The 24141-nt window shown below is 39.7% G+C and overlaps 1 protein-coding gene across 1 annotated transcript in view; it reads right to left on the reverse strand.

Annotated features, from left to right (window-relative positions):
* Nucleotides 1-5604: 5604 nt before the first annotated feature.
* The window catches only part of mctp2a (multiple C2 domains, transmembrane 2a), a 46225-nt gene continuing 27688 nt past the window's right edge, over nt 5605-24141 (reverse strand). The window contains exons 18-23 of the mRNA XM_081371763.1: nt 18132-18251; nt 16741-16782; nt 11879-11988; nt 11240-11349; nt 9440-9537; nt 5605-6323 (exon numbers count right to left, since the gene is read on the reverse strand). Of these exons, the coding sequence (XP_081227889.1) occupies nt 6255-6323; nt 9440-9537; nt 11240-11349; nt 11879-11988; nt 16741-16782; nt 18132-18251 (549 nt within the window). The 3' untranslated portion in view covers nt 5605-6254. The remainder of the gene's footprint in view (nt 6324-9439; nt 9538-11239; nt 11350-11878; nt 11989-16740; nt 16783-18131; nt 18252-24141) is intronic.

A 24141-nucleotide genomic window follows, 5' to 3' on the forward strand; every position in this document is an offset into this window, starting at 1 on the left:
CTGGACCCTTTAAACCATGATCACAGAGCAAAGTGGTTTCAATGCAGGACCACATCTAATTAATCTGAGTCAGGAGCTTTAAATGAAGTTAAATCCCTTTTTTTATATATATATCAATGGTGTGCTCAATTACGATGTGTGCAGTGCCACGCTTTAGATCTGGAGGATAGTTCATATGGCTGTAATTAGCAGGCCTTGTTAATGAAAGAGGAGGCAAAGCATGCCTGGAGATTGACTGTGCTATCAGTGGCAGTGGGCAGAGACCTCTGTACACCTCAGTCTCCAATTATAATTGATATGTAGGCCAATTTCAATAACTCTTAGTTGATTTTTGGTGTAAAACAGACATTTTTGCACTGTAAGGAAAGACAAATGTAACAATATAAATCTTTTTTTATCAGAGATGAGACCGGAAATGAGACCAAACCGTACAGTAATTGGTAAGAGGGAATGCATGGTTTTATATGATTGTTTTCAAAAAGAAAACGAAAAAAAAAAGGCTAAAGAATCCAGAAGTACTCTATTAGAGAATACTTTGCATGCAACATGCCTTCGGCTGTATATTTAGAAATGAGTATATTCTACACTAAAAAAGGCGTAACCTAAAATTGTTACATAAAAAATCTGTTTTTACTATCCATTAAAAATGACTTTTGTTCGTTTAGCCTTATTTGTCGCCAGGTTAATTTAGTCAGTTAAAACAACATTTTTAATTCAGAGATTTGCTACATAGAGCACATACATTTTTAATGTTAACCCTTTTTGTAGATTATCTTTCCTTTTTTAGCTATAGCATTAGGCCTGCTTCATACTGCACACAAAAGTAGCACGCAAGTACCATATTTAATATTTTCCATATATCTACCTGAAATCAAATGATTTAAGCTGTTTATCTTTTGGGGTTTCATTCAGTGTATAATTAATAATTTAAGTCTGTCATTAAATGAAATACTCAACGTAGTAGCCAGGCAATCATATTATTATTTTGTATAGAGCTGCAGTTCTCTTTCACGGTAGAGTTTGAAAGCGATAAAGTCACTTTTTGCAGCTGCACTGCAACTTTGCTTAAAAACTATTTGTGCTGCGCGGCTTGAAACCGACCGAATTGTAAAACAAACAATCAGCCATTATCTTTTTGTGCAAGTCTGATTTCACCCTGTCGCTTTTTGTGCAATGGCACATTCCAGAACACTAGATATACATATTCATCTGACTCCTATGGAATGTGTCAAATAAAGGTGTCCTAATTGTGTCCTTGATGAAAGGCTATTAATATTGAACACTTCTGCAGTCACCCATGTGTCTGCACCTTTTTTTTTTTTTTTTTTATGTGAGACAAAAAGCAGATCTCTGCTTATCTCTAATGATACCTGAATCCCATGAGGTGAGAAGAGAAACTGCGAGTGGCTCCAGTAGATTCATCAAGCCAATATTGTGTTCTTTCCTCTGGAGGCTGAGAGTCACATTGCATTATATCACAGTTAATTAAAATGAAATATGCGGTTAAATTATTCTGTGTATTGTTGCCTGACGGGGTGTGCGCACGCTAAACGCAGACCATTGAGGCGACAGCAGATAGCTAACAAAGGTGTCTTTCTCTCTTTCTTTCCGTCACCATATCTTCCTTTCTATCGTTTCACCAATTTCCACTTCCTCGGCGCTCTGTTCTCAAGGTCTAACCTCGAGGGTGTGCGACGCAATTCACTCTAGAAGGGAAAAAGAGAGATTTCCCATGTTTATTAAGCTACATTTTTTCTTGATTATTGTTATAATGCGTCACCAAGAGGGCTGTCCTTTTCTATTAACATTGTTTAACATTTCATTGCTTTGACGATAAAAGGGAAAGAAAAGGATGTAAAGTCAACACGCTGCACACAACCAGTTATCAGAGCTGAGAGCTTGTCCGCTGCAGTCGCAGAAAGGGTGACTTTGTTTCGGAGGCGGTCGGCGGCCCTCCTCATCCTCCTTTCATCTAAGCCTGGCCTTTCTGATCCTAGAGCTGAGCCTGTCAGGGCCGCACCTGTAACAGGGGGACCTTTGACCCCACGCTGCCCTCAGACTCACACTCCGTATCTCAGCCTCAGAGACTGGCCACCACCCCAGCTGTTAGCTACATTCTAATGCACTCCGAATAATATTAAAGCCAAATCAGTTGAATTTATTAATCCAGACAGGGCCCTGAGAGAGATGCTTTTAAAGGCCAGCGACTTAATTTAAGCTCTTAAAGGCTACCCCCTGCACACTTGATGTATTGTGAGAAATTACGTCTCGGTGTCAGTGAGCGTAATACGCCCACTGTATAAATAACATGCCAACAGAACAGCGGCGAGCACCCGCAGGCTCAATTGCAGTCATGACTTTAAAATATATAATATTTGTACCCGCTACTGGTTGTAAACTTTTGCTCTCACGTTGGCTAGTGTTCGCTCATCTCCATAAGTTGCGGATTGAGCCACAGTGGTTTTCCTTCAAAAGTAGGAGAAGCGGGAATCTCTTCGACAGGCTATGCATGTAGGTTAAGGTCCTCCGTTGGTGCGGCCCACACTGAGAAGAGTAAAAACAATCAGTCTTGTCATTTGGATCTCATTAGTGATTCCAGGTAAGCCCAGTTCACGTTATTGGAACTGAGGCCTGACCTCAGCGATCTCAATACAGCGATGGCGAGCCCCACAGCAACACGACGAGTCTCTGATGTCTTTTTATTTTGACTTACTACCAAGGAAAACAAATCAGAAGTCAAGTAACGAGACATCTTTACATTAACAAGAAGCGTTAGCTTCTAAAGATTCGTCGAGGGAGGGTCGTTTCACCGTGAAAGCGCCCTTGTAACAATCATTGAGGAACAGGGGCATCTTATTCTAATGAAACTTGGTTGACATTGCTTCTGAAAGAGAATGCGGCACCTGCAGAGAATGTATCGCAGCACACTCACTATTTGGCGTTGTAGTTTGATGCCCGCTTCGGGGCTGCATATCAGGAAAGGAAAAAAAAAAAAAACAGGTTGTAGGGGTCCTTGCGCACAGTCTGCCCATGGTGCTGCCTGAAGGACTACCATGGAAACAAGGAGTGCGACAGGCTCTGGGGGACCTGCCACAGCTGCAGGCTCTTCCTTTCTGACAGCCTGATGAAGACATCAGCTTCATACCCAACAAAACAACAACTATTGAAGGAAAACAGAGAGAGAGAGAGAGAGAGAGAGAGAGAGAGAGAGAGAGAGAGAGAGAGAGAGAGAGAGAGAGAGAGAGAGAGAGAGAGAGAGAGAGAGAGAGAGAGAGAGAGAGAGAGAGAGAGAGAGAGAGAGAGAGAGAGAGAGAGAGAGAGAGAGAGAGAGAGAGAGAGAGAGAGAGAATGATGCAAGCAGTGTTAACTGCTGTGTGGATGAGATGTTCATTAGTGAGTTTGGGGACCATATTGCCTTTTTAGTAATCTATAGAGATTTGATGTTCCAATCCCAAGAGACCGAGGCAAACTGATCATTTTTAAACATGATTTTGTTTATTAGAAAACACAAAAGGAGAGGGGGAAACAAGATTACATAGTGTGTCCATTGTCTTCAATCACTACCTCTGTTTCTAAATGTGTATTAAATTTGTGAAAAATGTAAATATTATAAAAACACTTAATTAATAAAGCAACATTTATATATTATGTTTTCAAGAGAGTGATATAGTCACTTCTCTGGGCAAATTGTCAGAAAAAGTATATCCGAGTTTATACATTTATTATTTTTTTTTAATCTTAGTGTTTCTATCCATATTTTTGTGATCCCAAAATGTATATGTTACCGGCAAAGTGTGTAATCCGGCATTCTATAGAATGCCTAGGTAATGTATAGAATTACGTAATGTATTTTTGCCAAAAACCATCAGGCATTCTATACATTGCCTAGGCATTCTATACAATACCGGGATTTCACACTTTGCCGGTAACATATATAAAACTGTAAATGGTTGGTTAATGGATAGTGCATTTAATAATTAGCAATGTTCGATTAGTAAACAAATCTTTATTTTCAGGATTTTACTTGATAAACACTTAAAAGTAAATTGCAATAACAGCTAAATATGCTAACCATATCTTCTTAATTATACACCATGTCACAGGACATGTGATGTTCACTGAAAAAGTGATTCACAGTTGAATGTTCATTTTTGTCTATTAGGTCCACAATTTGACTTTTTAAAATGTCTTATGCATCAAAGCATGATTTTAATCAAGGCAGTTTACCCCAAAACACTTGTCAACACGAGCTCTCTGAGCTCTCTTTATGAGAGATTCCAATCGGCAGCCTCTCATTTCATCTGCGTTTTGGAGACGGTCTTGAATTTTTGAAGACCGTTTCTCTCCTCCAGCACAAACACTTCACATCCACTTAGAGGCTCGCTTTCAAGTTTTGGTGCTAACCCGACGACTAGAGCGTTCCTGCAAGCATTGTTTAATTGGTTTCACCTCACGCAGACATCTGATGGGGTCTCATTTACTGAGCTAAGGGACACTGGCCCCTCCCCTCCATCCTCTCCCTTCTCTGTGGCCCCCCCAGCGGAGACGGTGCAGGAGTTTGTGTGTGGGATTTCTCTCATCAGAGCGTCGCGGGTCACCTCCACTCCCCCTCGCTTTGAATCGGACCCCCGGTGGCAGCTCCTGGGAGAGTGCCGTGATGTCTCTATCAGACTGTCAAAAGAGATAGCCCCAGGCTCCGGCAGGTCCCTGAGAGCCAATCAAACTCTTCACGCTGCACCAACCGATGCCCTTTCACCAGCACCAAACTGCAGAGGAGTGAAGGGAGGGTGGGAGAGACGGAGGGGGGCAGGCTGGGCACTCCAATCAGTCTGAACAAACTCCCTGAGCTGGGGTCTAGGGCTCATCTGTATGGCTACGGCTATTTTTACAAAGCGTCCGCTCGGTTATTTACCTCGCTCGCTAAATTATTGAGCGAGCAGACACCTTCTGAAGAAGTACTGTTCGGTTTTACATTTCTTTGAAAGAAACTTTCTCTGTAAATCAGTCGAAGGACCAAATTGTAAAAAAACGAACACAGCCTTCACTGTTAACTTGGTTAATGTCTTAATAATCGGTTAATATTTGTTTCAAATCAACACTCCGAATGCCTACATTCAAGATGCGCCACTTTGGAAATGTTGCTTTCTATAAAAATGACTCTCTGATAGCGGAGAGGCTGAAATATGTCTGTAATATGAATAAATAAGTTGATGAGGCAGGAAATCTCCATTTGCTCTACTTGAAGCCCCATCACTGGTGCTAACACTACAGAGTGATGGGTCTAGTAGAGAGCCATTAGGCACTGGAGGTGATTTTAATGAAAATGGGAGACGTTAAGTGCGGGGTATGGAGTGTATATACTCACTCTCTCTCTTCCTCTCTCTCAATCTCCCTCCCTCTTTATGAGAGATGAGCTCTCTCATCTGGACCTTGTTATTGTCAGCGAACTACAAAAGCAGTGCATTAGCTGACTGCTCTGGACACACTGAGACTTTGATGTTTTCCTCAACAGTGACCAGCATCCTCTTCTGAAGTGTGGCCCGGGTAATAATGCTGTGTATCCTTCACAAATAATGCGGAGTTAAGGATGCGAGAGAAGAAAAACACATTTAAGAAGTCAAACTTTTAGTTATCTTCTTCATTTCATCTTTATCTGCAGCATAAATGTACAAAACGTGGAAGATTAAAATAAAAAAAACAGCACAGAATAAAACATCTTGAACAGTAGGCTGCCTTTGCATGAATAAAAATGTTTAATGACATTTAGTATTTTCCGTTGTATTAAGAGTTATAAATATTTTACCCTCATTTAAATATTTCCTGCTGTAAACACAAGCAACAGGAAGCACGTATGAGCTGTATGTTTTGTGGCTAATTTTTCCTTTGTTAAATGAAGCAGAGTGTGGTCTCTAAAAAGACTTTAATATATGAATAGGCTGTGTCATATTTCATTGCATTTCAGCGTGACCACATGCAGAGGCTGGTGAAGCCCGCCTTTTACCTTCATACGCTCAGATACTGTGACCGTGAGTTCGCGAGGGCCAAAGACCCCGTCAGCAGGGGCCACTCTCTCTCTCTCTCTCTCTCTCTCTCACACACACGGATACAAATATAAGCACACACACACAGTACAACACAGTCGATGAATACACCTCAGTGGCAATGCGGATGGCTTGGCACTGGGGCATTATGACTTAAACAGACCGTGTCCTGAAACGCCGCCCGTCTCTTTCATCCGACACGTCCATCGGGTTTCAGCGCAAGCGTTTCTTCTTCACCGGGCCCTGGTTGCCGAGCTCGGCTCTCAGTTCGCTGTACTGCACCTGTAAAAACAAACAGCTCTTTGGTCAGACGCAGGTAATCGGAGCTGAGGCCCGCTCACGGTAATGGCTCCCCTGAGGAGAGCCGGTGCAGGGGGAAAGCCAGGCGGGCGCGGCTGTAATGAATCATGTTTTAAACACAGGAGCAGAGGGGATTAATCACAAGGAGGAAAGATTTGAAAAGTCAAGGGTTCCGTACCGACACAGCGGTGACTATACCACCCCCACCTATAAGGGAACTATACTGGTTGAGCAGACCCGCTGTCTTAGGTCCTCGCAAACCGAGGAGTTGCGAGTTGTGTCCTTCCTGAGAAAAGTTTGTTGGAGACTAATTATAGCAGCTTGTAGGCAGGAGTAAGTGCCTGTATGGCTCCGTCTGGGGCATTGCGGTTACAGATGATCACACACTTCCCTCGTTTCAGATGAACATGCTGTTTACTTTACTTAAAGCAGGGAGTGAACTCAGGTCGGAGGTGAAGGTCGGCGTGATGAAAGTAGAGTTTCACTGAGGTATGAGAAACTGAATAAAGATTTTTTCCTGGAGCTCACAGCGTATCCACATACAACTTCTAGACTGGCATTCAGATCTGGCATTCAAATAGATACGGAGTTAAAGTACATCTTGTGTTCAGTTAATAAGAAATTGCTATATGACTGAAAAGTCAGCCCTTCTCTTTCCGCAAAATGTCATAATGTGATGTTTCAGCATGTGAAAAGGACACTTTATCCCATGATTAATAAATGGGCCCATGTACCAAATTTAGTTTTACACTCCAGATGCAACTGCATTTCAGTTAAAAACTTGAACTAGTTTCGACCGATATATCAGCTAACATTTGGCTTTTTTTATTATTATTGGCAAATAAGAGGTTGGAAGCACCAGGAATTTTATTTTGACAGGGCTGGAAAACACCAGCGCCTGAGTGCAAACGCACAGAAGACCCCTTTCTCCATCTTCACTAGTTTTTGTAGCTTATTATGTTTTCTAATAATTAATTAGACAGAACTGTTAAACAAAGAAGAGAAACGGTATATGAAAAAGTATTATATCTGATAGAAAGGCAAACCTTTTAGTACTTTCTCATATGCTGTCAGCATTCAGCAACTACAGTATGCATTTAAACTAATCTTTGAATTTCTAATTAATATTTATTTCCACAAACCTCGCAAACTACAGTGAATCCAGAAGTTGCTATCTAAAGTATAACTCTATTTTACAGGTTTATTTTTCATCAACTTCAAATTAGTTGAAGAATAAAGAATAAATCTGATGCAATGCTACTTCTGCAGAGCAAGTACTGTCTACTTGTAAGACCTGCTACTGCCAATACATACACGACACGCTGCTCCTTTACAATATGACATACATGAATTACCCATAGCAGATTTATACAGGTGGAGCTAGGGAAGGTGGAGAATTTCTGAAAGCACGCTACAAACTACTACAGCAAACACTGTCCAAGTATTTGAAGGTTGAACAGCAAGCTCATTGGCATTTCAGACACATTATCAAGCCCAGGTGCTCCTGGATTGCAAACCTCCAAAAACACTCTGATTTTCCTTTCACAGTTAAGAGTAACATCAGCCTCTGAAAATGGCATTAAAGGCATCTTTTCTTGTCCAAGGCCACCCTTCAGTCCAAACGACGTACAGAATCGACAAATAATTAAATATGGCATGAGGCTGATGGGACTCGAAAGTGTGGAGAATGCGTCCAAATGATTTTCTTGTTTGTTTCTCCTCGAAACAATAACCTGGAGGTGTATCTGTAAGGTAGGGACTGCACACTAATTACCAGGCCCTGATTATGAGAATGGGAGATGGAGCACAAGGGAACAAAGAGACGCGGCAGCCTCAGAACATGAAACTGTCCTCAGAACTGACAGATGCTGCTTATTTTAGGACAGAGGGCCGCTGTATGAAGTCCAGTTTTGAGGGTTTGTGTTTGAAGAACTGCACAGGCACTAATTGCCAAGTCATTTTCGGAACCGTGAGACTGGAGTCAATTTGAGCTTTTGTAACGTGCTGTTTATTTGGTCAATCCTTTTTTTAGCATTAAGGTTCGAACATTGTAAACTTAACGGGGACAGCATGGATTTGCATACCTTTTTGGTATGGTTAATGACCACTGTGCCGTTTTATTGGCATTTTGTTCTTTAAAAAGTGGCTTGCTTCTTTTTTCTTTTCTTTTTTTTGCTAAAGATCATTCTGTCTTCCCATTTTTGGTGTGTTCCATTTAAATGAACAGCAGGCAGTTCATCCAACCACGAAAACATACTTCAAAAGGCTTAAAAACTCAGCAATGGTTTCCATCTTGTTTTGCCAACTTTCTGTTTCCACATGCCAAAACCAGTGTGTCATGCTGGCTTCATCTATCCATACAGACATATGTTAACGTAAAGTTGCAGAGGTTCATCCCAGGAGGTTTGTCTGAGCCAATCACTCAAGCTCTCCAGTATCTGAGCAGGACAGGAAGCATTGACAACAGTTAAATAGCCATGTTGACGGAGAAAAGTGTCCTATGCAGAACGCTTTGTCACAGTAGGACCTGCTTTGGATCCCGACTTCTGAATCGCACTCAGGGTCCGAAAGACAGTGCGAGACTCTCAGCGTTTGGCTGCATATCCGCGGGCTTATGATGTAACCCTGAATGACATATCAGCCATGGATAATGTTTCATCACATATGGCGCCCAGCAGGACAGCGTTGGCTCAACACTTCATTAATCGAGTCCTCCAACCTGATGTGACGGGGGCCGCCACACTGCCAGTGTGCAGACACCGACCCCTTAGCAATCCCTGAACCCTCTACAGCACCCTTCTTTTATCACAGGCCGACAAAACTGATAATCAGGGACAAGGCTGAAGCGGTAAGGCCGAGGATAGATCAGAGCGGACCCCATCCAGGCAGCCGGGTGACTCCATCAAGACATGCTGGGAAATAATTGGGCCAGGGGCCGCCTTTAAAGGCACGAGTCCATTAATAATCAAACACAGCCAGAGGAAATATCCTGGGTAACACTTGGGAATTCTGAGAGCAAATAATGCAGACATCTTCAGGGAATTCCTTCCTTGTCTCGGTCCCTCCCTCTCTCTCTAAATGTAAAACTGGACCCTTACCTTTTGAACATCAGAAGGCACCCTCTTGAGAAAATCCAGTATTTCATTTGTGTTAATGGCATATGGGTTGATAAGCTTCTTGGTAAATCTGTTAACACCTGTGAAAACAAGCATGCATTAATAAATACAGTTACCCGCCGCACTTGCAGGTATCTTACTGGTAAAACAAACCTTGACCCAACAAACATTTGTCACTTTATCTGCTGTAATTCATACTGCTATGTGATTGGAAGGGCATATAAATAAATACACACGGTCTGCTAGAGTATACGGTATATCGCGGTTCACACTACTGCTGTATTTGTGATTGCAAATTAACTGCAACAAGAGCAAAGCATTGCGTTGACACTAGCTGTGTTTCCATCCACCTATTTTTATGTGCATTTAGGGATATCGCATAAAAAACGCTGAATGGAAACGCCAAGATGCGCATAAATAAAATAAAATAAATAACTGAGGCGGTTACATTTTTTTATCCGATTAGAAAACAAACGCATAAACTACGATGGAAACACATTTACCAAAAAGATTCCTAGAAGAACATCAAAAAAGATGTGGCCACATGATATGACAGCATAACTGGACTAACCAGCAAACTGTCTTAAACGACTGCGTTCTCAAACAGCAGGCATCGGCCTCCGAAAGAAAGATAGCATGCCAGCATTTATTGTGTTTTGTATGCGTGCTCTGAGGCGCAAGTAATTTATTATATACAAAATTTTTTTTTGCTGCAGCAATTTAAATTTTTCTTAGTGATATTTGGCAACAGTTTATCAGGAAGTGAAGATTCTGTTCTCTTCAACTCACTGGATGGAAACGATGCTTTATTCACAAATGTTTTATGCAGTATTCGAATTTTGAGCACATGTTCATTTCGCAACTTTGGATAGGATCACACTTTTTTTTTCCATGAAAACATTAAAAATACACTACTGTTCAAAGGTTTGGGGTCAGTATGTTTTTTTTAATATTATTATTAAATAAAGAAATTATTTATTTTATTCATCAAGGACACATTAAATTGATCAAATAAAGCTACAGTAAAGACATTTATAATGTTACAAAAAAATCTATTTTAAATAAATGCTGTTCTTTTGAACTTTGTATATACATGTTTCTTGAGCAGCAAATCAAAATATTAGAATGATTTCTGAAAGCTAATGTGATACTGAAGGCTAGTAATAGCTGGTGAAAATTTAATATTAAAATATATTAAAATAGAACAGTTTATACTGTATTTTTGATCAAATAAATGCAAGAGACTTTTTTCATTAACATTACAAAATCTTACTGACCCCAAACTTGTACATATTATATATAATTCCATATTTTAAGACAAGAAACATTACAGTATGTGAATTTCTTTTTTTCCTGCACACTTCCAATCATCAAAACTAATAATCATAAACGTGAAACCTCTAATTGACGTTGGGGGCATTAATACGGCAGAATAATGCCTACGCTCGCTAACTCTTTCTTTCTAACTGTACATACATCAAACTTTCACAAGATTGCAAAGCCTGAGTGCAGCTGGTCTCCCCAGCCAACAGCGGATCATGTTCATGATTCTGATCAGCTGTCACAGGTAGAGTTATGGAAATGGATCACTTTTTAAATAGCTTTCGTCAGGCGTCAGTAAAGGAGTTCGAGCTCAAAGCTCAGAGACAGTAAAGTGTGATTCTTTCTAAAACACCTCTGCATGACTTCCATTTAAAGGAAAGTGGAGACAGCTTAACAGCAGCACTGGAGTATCACGCATGATTGGGTGAAAGGGCTACACATGGTGTCTCACTTACTTACCCCACACTAAAACTATGTAGCGCAGTGGGATGAAGTACAAGGCAGTAGTCGCCAGGAACAGAGCCAGGCAAGCCAGGAATGACAAGAACGGCACTGACCAGTTGAATGTGCTGTCAATGGAGACACAAGACATTAATTCATTTTCATAAATTATATATGAATAAATACATGTACGTTATTTTTGGACATGTATGATATTAACAGTTCAGGTTCCTTGCTATAACAATGTTTTAGTGCAAAGTAGAATAAAAATCTGTACAGCTTTCTACAAAAGCTGTAAACTTTTGAGAATAAAGTCATACAATTTGGAGATTAAAGGCATAATATTACATAAATAAAATTGACAAAAAAAAAAAGACTATATAATGAAAGGGCATGATTAATTACAATAGTCCATCCTTGCTTTTGGTATATCAGTTATCATTAGCACCCATCTCATAATAATATGACTTAATTCTGAAAACTTTATAGATTTATTCTCTATTTATTTTATTTAAACGTGGCACTAAACAGTCTTTTTAATAAAAGGGCACATAAAATTCATTTAGTTTTTTTATTAATGAAGCTATTTGACAAAGAACTTATGAGCACAACTGCATATGTGAGCTTCAGAAGAGGTATAAAATGCTCTGTTCCTACTTTTTCACTCTTTCCCCGATGCAAGCCACTTCATCTAAAGTGCTCTGAACTGTAAGCACAATTTCTTGAACCATGTGGATTTTTTCCATCAGTCCTCTTTTCTCTGATTCCTGAAGAGAAAGAAAAAAAGACAGAGACTGATGAGGGAAGTCAGCTGCTAGAAGCCTACAAAGGAAGAGCAGTTTATTTCCAGAGTGCCATCACCAGTATTTCATCTAGTCAATGGCCTGTAATGAGCTTCTGTAACATCTCCTCAGACGTGAAAATGTGTCAGCCTCTCCTACAGAGCTGTCACGAATCTAGGAGTATTTCAGCATTTGTCAGGCGCAAACAATAAAGGTGCATCACAATCAAAGATTAAGCGGAGGAGGAAAAAGATGTAAAAATGGCAATCAGAAAGCATACAGAGAGAGAGAGAGAGAGAGAGAGAGAGAGAGAGAGAGTGTTAAAGTACACAGACGGCGTAAGACGCCAACTTGCGAGGTCGTCTAATCCACGAGTCTCTGCCGGGCATGTCTTGGCTCGTTTCCTAGGGTGCAAGCTTTTTCGAGTACCAGTTCTTGGCGTATGAAAACTCAGAGTTGCCCACCTTATGGCAAGATTGAGTGCAGGGTTGAAATCATTGGATTTATCGTTTTCTGTATCTGAGCTCGTGGGAGAAAGATTGCAATGTCTGAGTGTAATCCTGTTATACAAAGCAATGTTTTTACTTCTTGTAAGAGAGATGGGAAATCCCATTGTCTTTTTGTATTTTGATGCATCACACAGTATTGGGTTGCCATGTAATTCAGAGACATGGGCTAAATGGACTTTCGATGAAAAAAAAAAAGAGAAATTCTATTCCATTTTACTTAAAGAAGATTGCTAGGGTAATCTAACGTCCAAAGCAACATGATCACATCAGAGAAATCCTCCAGCATAAGAGCCCATGAGTATAGTTCTCCAAAGGGGGAAGAGAAGAAAGAGAAAGAGAGAGAAACGAGAAGCCCTCACATCAAAAGGATGGAATAATGACAGGAGTAATGATGGATAGTATGGGGGGGGGGGAAGACAAACATGTGATCGAGCGCTGTATATGTTTGTGTAAGCGACCGTCCCCCAGACAGCGGGGCCGGTGAGTCGGCCCCTGGGAAAGCTCAGCCCAGACTCCCCACTGTCACTCTCCATTCGGCCCCAGACACAGGGAACCATGGGAAGCCAGTCATGCCTCCACTCAGCACAACCCGTCGACTCCAGCGACACACAGCATGTCCGTACACAGAGACTAGGATATCAATCAAGAGAAAATCAACATGCCTCTTGTTATGAGTCATTTAAAATCCCTCATTTGTGAGGAAAGTGTCAAAAGGAGGATAAAGTGCAGAAGATGATATATTCTTTCAGTGTATCAACTGTGTTTGATTTCAGCTCAAATGTATCTAGTGTTTCTTTGCTTAATGACTCTCCACCAACCGCAAGAAAAATGAACTTAGTGCTCCCAAAAAAATATTTGAACACTTAAGTCACATAATAGATAACAAAATAACAAATCAAGTGGCGATTATTTAAAAGAAATAGATCACAAAGTTTATTTTCGAGCAAAACAAGACGTTCTAGATTTCTAGGTTTGATGGTTTATTTAAAAAACAATAATAATTATGACCTGCTCAGAAAAAAAAAAAAAATCGGGTTCTTTCTATCTCTCATAATGTTTCTTTTTATTTCCTTGTTTCTATTTTAACATTAACAAATCTGAATTATTATTATTTTTTAAACAATATTTGCATTTTGTTTTCTGATGAAGCTATTTGGCAGAACAGATATTTGCATACAGTTTGTAACCCTATGAGCACAATTGAGCTTTTATTGAGTAGTATAAAAAGCTCTGTTTTGACTTTTTCAGTCTTTCCTCAATGCAAGCCACCTAATATACTGTAAAGTGTTGTAAACTGTAAGATTATGAAAGATCTGTTCAAAAAAATAAAGTGTGATCATGCCCATAGTTTATGTGATGAACTCCACCTATTGTTTGTTTTGTGTTGCAGGTGTCAACTTGCTTTAATATTATGTTATCTAATGATATTTTTTAGTTTCCAAAACCTTTTTGGGTTCACTGTACATGTGAGGTAACGTTTGTCACAGATTGCTTTGATAAGGCTGTAAAATCTTAAAATGACAAACATGAAATATTCATATTAATGGAGACCAAAAGATGACAGTGAAAGCATGCATAGAAGCATGATATACTAGTTCTCTGGACTCTTGCAATTCATCTTTCTGAACCTCCTTGAAGTCAGACATCCTTTTTTTTCGCCTCTGAGGTTGAAAAATTTTTTTTCACCATAAATAAACTATCCGAGCTACATGTCTACTGATTAGAAAACCTGTGTCAGATCATATTCTCAATTCAGATGAAATTGTCACATAACTTTTATGTTGGCTTAATAGGGAACAGATTGCACAAAGGCAAACAGAAAATGCAGTTTCACAGGGATGCTCGGCACAATCAAAAAAAAAAAAAACAAAAAACTGCAAGCCAGGGTTCATTTAACATTCCTGTAATTGGGTAAATGGCATCAAATTTGAATATTCATTCAAAGCTGGTGCAAATATTCGCGACTCACTTATTCCACAACGGAATAACCAGAGGAACGCACCTAAATAAAACATCTGCGTTATTGGCTAAATGTGTTGCAAATGGGTTTGTTAAAGCTGACAACCACTGTACAAACAAGCACAAAACACCCAGCGCTCCCTAATGGATATGTCACAGGATTGTGCACTCTGGAATACACAATGATTATGACATCAACACTCTGTCCTTGAGGTGTGTGCTGAAGGTGATATGTTAGATGTGAGGGGGGAGAGGGCTCGAGGGTTAGAAGAGCACCGATGATACCCTGGGCTACAGTGGAAGACGGGGGTCTAGCCAAAGCTTGGTACTCTTAGGTGACCTGTGCCCAGGGAACAGGGCCTCTCGGTCATTTGGGACACGCATCCAGAGGGTTGTTTTCTCTTCCATCCTCTCGTTTTCTGATGCGATTTAAACCAGTGTCTGTGTGCTCAACACAATTGATACCGAAAGCCGAAGGGAAGTTACATGATTTGTAAATGTCTCTCTCCCCCAGGACAGATTCGTGCTCGTAGAGGAGATCCTTTATTATTTCTGCAGTATCGCGGCGTCTCCCATCGACTCTCTTAAGCTTCATTCCATCGCAGCTGCAGGTTTACATATTCTCTTCCTCCAGGGGAAAACACACTGAAAAACAGGCGGTAATCGTAACCTCCTCAGAGGGGACAGCCTTTATCCCCATGTTAACCAAAGAGTAGGAAAAAAACGGCACCTTTGAAGTGATCAAATTTAACACTGATCATTCTCCAACCCCAAAACATTAGCTGCGATGACTTTGATAGGAAGTGTAACGCTACACTGTTTGATCTGCCAGCGTGAAACTGAAGTCAAAGTGAAAAAACATAACAGGACTTTGAAACAAGCCACCTTAAATTAGAGCTGACAACTTAAAATAAACATGGACATCTGGGTAATTTGATAAATGAAAGGAGATATTTCATTTACACATGACGTGAAAGGGTGTAAAAACACAATATATCTCACTAGAAAAATACGGTTAATTATATTACTTGTAATTATAATGAAATAGTACAAATAAATAAATGCACAGGCAGTCCAAAACAGACATGCAAGGTCGAATTTTTACTGCTTGAATTCAAGTTAATTATTCCAATTTAATGGTTTAAAAAATGAAACTGATGTAATTTTATGACATTATCTTAATTTAAACGCACACATTTCCAAATCCAAATATTTAAGGCTTATATGTATTTTACCACAAACTCGTTTCTCCCTCCAAGATATATTACAATTGTTTAGCTGCTGGGCGTAAACTAATGTGCATGCACACACATATCATGCGTTTCATCCGTGAATTATCTGCTTGGCTTGGATAGGATTTGGAAGAGGGAGCTGTTTTTAACAGAGGGGTTCCTCTCAACAGATGAAGCTAGCCTGCGGTCATCATAGCAGAATATATTGAGCACATTATGAATATGAATCCTAGGCCCTAGCCGTACAGCGCAAGGGTCAGCGCTCGGAGGCTTAGAGCTGTGCACTTCCGCACATCCAAGTCAGAAAGCAATAACGCATTATCTTCCTGTTAACTCGTTCTTCTCTGGACCAGACAGCGTGGCCTAAAATGATTATGAGCCTGCCCTGCCTCATTATGAATTTATTCAGCACTCAGCATTCAGATTTTGACCATTATGACAGTTTACCATCCGCACGCACCACACAACGAAACCATACCAGCTTAAATGTCGTTGTTTTTTAAAGGCAAAAAAATGAAGGATGTTTGTACTGTTTCCTTTTTTTTAATGACTGAATATTTTAAGAATAATTGGATCTAAGCAGATTTTGGAGAATTTGTAATTAGTCTAATGACTCATCTTAAGCATAAAAAAACAAAAATGCTAAAAGGAGTTCAACTGCAGTCCAGCCTCCCTATTTAGCCATGCCTGCCTCAAAATCCTTACAATGCCTCCATTCCCCAGCGGAAGGCAAACTTCAATTAATGATGCCGTTCTGTGCTTATTTCTGCGTTTCAAAGGACCACAGCAAAGCAACCAAATCCATTTGTTGTATGAGCGAGGATTCCCAGAGGACTGGTGTGAAAGTACTAGAGGGAAAATGTGCTTGCTGAATCGTCTGTCCTCGTTTTGAATGTATTTAAGTTGCAGTCCTGAGTTAAACGCATTATTAAAGGTACAGCGTACAGTCCATCTATGCAGAACCCCAAGGACAGCTCAGAGAGGCTCTATAAAAGTCAGCGGTTAATCAAAAACCACGCATGACCCCGGCAAAATACCTTTTCATCTTCGTCCTCGTCCTCGGCCACGGACATGTTCTCCTGTAAAAGAAGAAGAAAGAGACAGAGAGCGGATGAGATTGAGACACGTGGGCAATGGAGCATTTTCTTAACAAACACCTCGTAATGAAACCTTCGCTTGTATATACACCCCCATTGGGAGAGGCCTTGTTGCCGTAGCAACTGCCTCTCGGGTGACCTCGCACAAAAGGAGGAGGTGAATGAGAAGGGCCTTCCTCACAAGAGCGATGTCACAACCAAGCAATCTAATTTCTTCACAACAAACACGTACACACACTCACACATGCACCTGAAACCAAAAGGAATGCATTTAATCTTGGCCGTTCGGGTGCCTAGACCGCTCTTGAGTCATCCCTGACCGTTTCTGGCTATTGAATGTAACTGTGGCACTCTTTTCTGCTAGGTGTATTTCAGACATCTTAACCTTTGTGAATGTTGAATTTATAGATTACATGGATCTAATTAGGAAGGGCTGACCAATTAATGTCTTTAGAAATGCTGTGAAAAGACTGATTTCAGTCTTGTAAGGTGTATAATGTGCTCCAAATTATCTAATGACTCTCTAGAATACTTAATTCTGAGTGGTAAAGCAACATTCGGATAGTGCCATAATATATAAACTATATATCGGGTTTCCTACATTGCTGTGCTTGTTTTATATAATCCATATCATTAATGTTGAAAACAGTTGTGCTGCTTAACATTTTTGTGGAAATGGTGATACTTTTATTAACTGGAAATCATTTGTGATAGTGTAAATGTCTTTACTGGCACTTTTGATCAATTTAATGCATCCTTGCTGAATAAAAGTATTAATTTATCTTGCTTTTTTTTTTTTAAATCTTACCATAAATGTTTGAATGGTATCATCGTTTCCACAAAAATGTTAAGCAGCAAAAACTGTTTTCCACATGATTTATAATGATGTAAAAACAGTAAATGTTTCTTGAGCAGCATATTAGAATGATTTCTGATGGAATATTTCTAGAGTAATGATGCTGAAAATTTAGCTTTGTATTCAAAGGAATAAATTACATTTTCATTTTTTACTAGAATTTTTTTTTAAATTGTAATATTTCACGATATTACTGTTTTTACTGTATTTTTGATTAAATAAATGCAACCTTGGTGAGCATAAAATACTTCTTTCAAAAACATAAAAACTTTTGGCAGATGCTGTATATGACATCACTCACATCAGATATCTGTAGACAGAACGTCTATTAATATTTCGAATCATTCTTCAGTAGAATCTGTGAGGTTTAAAACTGATGCTTGTCATTTCTAAATCCTGTGAGTCACCAGCACAGACTTTGACTTATTAGGGACCATTTTCTGTGCAGCTGAGTGGGCGACATCACAGCACTCACCAAGTCCTGACTGGAGCTGGCCATGCCTGGTGTGATGTGGAAGTAGTTCCAGCCAATGAGCAGGAGGAGGAAGAGGGGCAACATGAACAGCTCCCAAAGCCAGACTGTCAACACAAATATCTAAGAGAGAGAGAGATGGTATTAAACAGGGTATGAGGATTCCAGACAGCACAGTTGGCAATGCTGCCCACTCACACGCACACACACACACACACATATGCATTTCCTCTAATATTACATTGGAAATTAACTCTTAGAAAATAGAAAGACTTGACACAGAGACTCTAAACCTTGTCATAACAAGAAAACTGTATAGCAAAGTCCAAGCATCCCTTCCAGCACCTCATAAAGGTGCCCGTGCCAGAATCTGTGTGTCGTGGTATAGGAGATATTAATATTTCAAAAACCCATTTGCAATTGATTAACACTATGCTGGTGTGTAATTCGGATGTGATAAAACGGAGCATCTGACAGGAGCGGGTCCTCCACACTTGCTCTGATGTACTGCATTTCAAATGCTTCCTGACTGCACTGCATTCCTGCTGCCTGACCTATAGCACTCGAATGCGTTTTACCACTGCGGAGAGAGACTGCGAACACTCAAGACCCCTGGTAGAAATAAGATGAATAATCCTTCAGATTTCCATAAGAGAAATAGGTGCACAACACCCACAGCACCGCGCAGCACGCCGCTAATTGGCCGGCTGAATTTAAAGCCAGCTAGCGGCAACTTAATGAGCCTGAGAAATAATAAGATGACGCACAGGGAAGACTGTAAAAACAGACATTCTCAGGGAACATTATTATAAAAATGCACTCTGCACATTACAACTCAACCGATCTGTAACATAACATCTACACTTGAGCATTTATGTCAGCAAATTTCATCAATGTACTGCTATAAGTAACTGAAACATTGATTCAAAGAAAACTAGGGATGCAAAATATAACGGACATTTATATTGTATTTGTATTGTAACAGTTGACATATATATCGGCTGAAACTGAGTATTTAATTGTGCACACTCAATTCTGTCTATTTTATATTTCGATTACCTTTGCTGCCAGCCACCTTCATAATTTGAATCATGCTGAATAATTTATGTATGTTTTAATGATAAGGAAATCTGCATTATACAATGGGAAATAGGCACATGACGATAATCCCAACAGTCAATGCATTGGTCCCTAATGTATACTTCACAACTAATCTGTGAACACAATAAGAAATAACATTAAAAAAAGTATATAAGGGCTTTAGCTTGGGCTATTGGTATCACTTTACAATAAGGTCCCATTAGTTAACTCTTTCCCTGCCAGTGCCGAAATTTTCCGGCAATCCACGTTTTCAATGTTATACGGTAGGAGCGCTATTGCGTACGCATCTTCTGAAAGAGTACTGAATCTCCAGATAAAAACACAGTCAAAAAAGAAGTAAAATTTTGCTTTTCTTATGAAACTTACCCGGATTCAAGTGTTGATAAAAAAGAATGCATGAAGCTAGAATAAAATGTTTTGTTACAAATTAATTAAAAAGCTGAGGCTCTGTTCTTTCTTTGATATATTGCATGTTCAGATATTCAAACCACAAAATATTCTGGTGGCTATGAATTTTTTGTGAAAATGATCAAAATTGCTGGTGGTGGCTGGCAGATTTATTTTTGTTTGTTTTTTTGCTGGTGGGGAAATAGTTAACTTTAGTTGATGCATTAACTAACATGGCCCTGCCCTGCTTGCCATAATAATAAAATATATTTAATATAAATAAAATCTTAAATAATAATTGCACTGCATCAGGGTATTTCCACAATAAACTTTTGAAACAATGCACATCACATCGGTCTAACCTGAATTAAAATGAATACATCTGAATTTCTCACACTGCGCGAGCGTTGTAGATTTCATTGAAGGTCACAAGAACGAGCTTGTACCTACACAGAACAACAGGCTTGCATTTCCATGGCATGCTGGAGGCTTGTTAGAGACAATATGTTTGACTTAAGTTGGACGGGGCCTGCAGGCCTTACTTTAAATCTAGTACAGTACCAGCATGTTCCTGTCATATCAGCCAGTGGCCAGACATCGCGCTCTGGGCAGTCTACCTACTGCCACTCCTAAGCTAGGTTCACTTTCACACATGCCTGCACGCACACGTACACACACACACACACACACACACACACACACACACACACATACACACAAACACAGCCACAGCCACCAGGGATATGAGAATCGTGCTTAATGCACAGAGCACTTGGACAACAACCCCGCAGGCACAACAACAACAGTGCACACATCTGGGTCTTTCTTTAATAATTCATTACAAATTTAGTCACACTATACTATTGGAGATGGCTGAATCTCTTTAACTCCTTATTCAATCTGTACCAGCGCACAGATTCAAGCTGAAAAACGTATTACAGCTTGTGAAGGTTGAATTCGAGCGGCATCCTGCTGTAGTCGCTTCCACTTGTGGGACCCCACGCGGAGGGGCCCGCCTTCATCCTCACCCTCAGATAAACTCGAAGGGCTTATCAACAGGTTAGCTGTCATAAGTGATACCTTCCAAAGTAAGGGAGAAAGTAAGAGAGCCGAGATGGAAAAAACCTGGCGACAGCCCAGCAGGAATGTTGAACCTGCTTGCCCTGCCTGCAGAAGCTTCTACATTAACTACTAAAGTCTAATTGCCTGGTCCCTGTCTTCCCATGCGAGTCAACAGTAGGAGACCATTCATTTGCAGCCTGTGAGTCTAGAGAGAGAGAATCTGTCACAGGTATTCATAATCGTCCACTAATGCAAATTTCCGCTCAACTGCTCGCAGGCTTGGTGGACAAGATAAAAGCACACAGAAATACAGTCAAATGTATTGTCTAAATGTAGCATCTAAATTACCGGATAAACAAAACCTGTCAGAAATGTCTTCATTTCGTCCCCAACAGTGTGAATGCGGAAGCATGCTGGATTTACGTGCCTTTTCCCCAGTGCTAATAAAAACAGAACAGAGAACATTTGGAAAAGTCTCTCTGATTTCGGTGTGAAGGCAGTGTCCAAGTTAAGCCAGGCTCAGACTACAGGAGTTTCAGGCTGATTTCAGCCCGATTTACCCCTCCCGACATTCTGAGAAAAAAATCGGCCAAATGTTCGGCCCAGATTATCTGGTAATGTGAGGCGTTTACAGATCAAATCTTAAACCTCCCGATCTGTTCGCAAATACATCGGGCCGCCTTGACAATATCAAACATGTTTGATATTTAGGATTTTAAATTACGTCAGTACTTCCGCAATAGCCAATAAGAGACGTGATGGAACTTTTGAAATGGCGACCGCGAAACAACAAGCAGCTGTACGGGTCTGGTGGACAGCGGCTGGTGGTAATATGGCAACAACACGACTGCCTTTATAATGTCTCCTCATATAATGTCTACAGCAAGTTGCCGTGACACAGAATCCATTTTGAAAGAAGAAAATCTCCTTACGTGCATGATGCAACCAGATTTCACAATTGGTTAAGATTTACAAATTCCTGTAGTCTGAGTCCGGCTTAAGTGGTTTGTGTTTTATTAGCGCAGTGATTAAAATCTGTCAGGTTTTACCTCGTCCTCGCTTTCTTTTCGAGTCAATTTATATTGAAGAAGAAATCCAGCTGTATACTGGTTTACCTTTTAAACACCGTGATGTTTTACTGCTTAAGTACATTAAGTGCAAACAGAACTGCTCATTTTTCTTACTGTCACATGTATTGGCTACAAAGCGCTATAGCACTACATTTTAGGCGACTTTTTCTTTTTTACAGAGAACATGACACGTCTGGAATCAAACCTGTGCCTTCCACATGAGGGCCACAAAGAGCATTCACTGCTAGGCCACACGGAAAGAGCTGGAACTGCTATGAGCAACTGAAGTCAAGTCTTTTATATTCTTTTAACAGCCATGAATAACACCTGTAACCATAGTGACAGTGACGGAAATAAATATGAAAGATGGTGACTTCTATAAGACCAGTCTTAGTTAACACTTAACAACTGGCTCTTTTTTTTTTTAACCTGTTAACCTTTGCCAGTGCGCCCGCGCACTGAAGCGTTTTTTTTTTTATTTAGTTCAAATTTACTATCAGATTTAATGTTATGCCTTGACAAACTATACATCATTAAAAAGATATAATACTCAAGTTTCAGTATTTGACCACTATTGTATTCTGAGAAACTTATAGCGACAGTTATTTCTAAATTTCTGTCAGGAGTTATGAAATGAAAAAATGAGTCGATACCTTTAATATGAATTATGCGCGTCAGCCGCTTTCATTCATAAAAAAACTCCCGTGCTGTCGTCATGACAGCGATACACAAAACAACGTCCCTCAGGGCTTTTAGCTCAAAAATGTGCAGATTTGGAGAAATATTGATAGATTCTCATAGGTTTACATCAGATTTCTATTGACAGGAATAATATTTATTGAATTTATACCCAAATGCGTCGATGTAATCTTTATGAGCGTTTGGCACTCTCATTTACTGGGTTTTCAATTCATACCAGAAGCCTGAGGGCGCTATAAGCACAATAATAACCCATATATGGGACATGAAGAAGAGCCATAATCATGTGACATTCCAGGACGTCACTGATACCAGAGATACACACAAAGCTAACAAGAGATAGCGCTGTATCATGCAGATACAGATATTTTGAAGACAATAAACATGATTGCAATGATATTCGAGTTACCTGTGTTTTTCAAGCCATGCCAGGTATTTTAATAATAATAGATTATATGTATAATGTAATGCTAATCTATAGACCATCATTGTGCAGAATATGATCAAATAGTATATTTTCTGTCAGATTTTTTTTATCTGATGTCAAATTAGATCACAGAAGATTATTTAAAACACTTCACTTGCATTTTAAAGTAAGTTTGAAGCACAAACATGGTTTTAATCTCATAAATTGTCATGTATTGATGGTGTGCTAAGCTAACATGCTAGCTAGCTCTTGGTGCTTCTATCTTGAAAAAAATGAACTAAATACAGAGTTTTAGACTTATCATCTTCAGATTTTAAACATAAAATGTTTAGACATGTGGCTTTAGCTGTAGTGCATTTCTAGATTGCTACAGGGTCAACTTCAATTTTATTTTCATGAAGATGTTTCATAAAAATAAATTTCTAATAACTTTACAAAACTTTAAAGCTATTTATAAAAAAAAAATTCATTATGACAATAATTAATTCTACATTTACAATAAACTGCCAGGTGTCAGCTTTCAAATGAGATCATACTTGTGCTTTTAGTGCAAAGGGTTCATGAACTGTATCTGTTTCAGTGTGGGTATGTCATTTCTGGGGATTTTTCAAAAGTGGGCTTGCAGCTTAACAGGTTAAACAAATATATCAAAGGCAGTGTTGCCTTGTCCATATGCATATTAGGGCTCATTGACTGGTTGCAAAGTTTTTGGGCTTATTTCCAGAATACAGTTGTGAACTTGGGCTTGTTTAGGCTTATTTGGTAAGGAAAGTGAGTTATATTGGGTTTGTTTTGTCAGACCCAGTTGCTTGTTTTTCAATCGAGATCTGGCAACAATGAGCCCAGACTTTGGTTTGTGCTCTGACCACACACACAGCAAGTCTAAAACCTACTGTTGACACAGCTCATCTCCGACTCTACAAGTTATTCCGACCCCACCGACAAAAAAAAAAAAAAAAAAAAAAAATCAACACACACACTTAACAGACAAGTATGTATACAATGCAAAGAGGCTATTTACATTGCTGTCCAGCGTTGTGTCCACTCACACAGAACACATTTCCCAAACTCACTCTCAAAATGCAGGTTTGAGCCCTGAAATATTGCAATTATCAGTTTATAACTGTATATACACCATATTTAGCAAAGCTTGTACACACATTGAACCTAAAAATAATTTAGATTTAAAAATGTCGAGCGTCCAAAGAGGGAAAGATGATTTGGAATGAGTGTGTTGTTGTGGATTGCTGTAGGTGATGGAGATGCC

This window comes from Scardinius erythrophthalmus (assembly GCF_964197995.2).
Source record: "Scardinius erythrophthalmus genome assembly, chromosome: 8".
Taxonomy (NCBI): Eukaryota; Metazoa; Chordata; class Actinopteri; order Cypriniformes; family Leuciscidae; genus Scardinius; species Scardinius erythrophthalmus.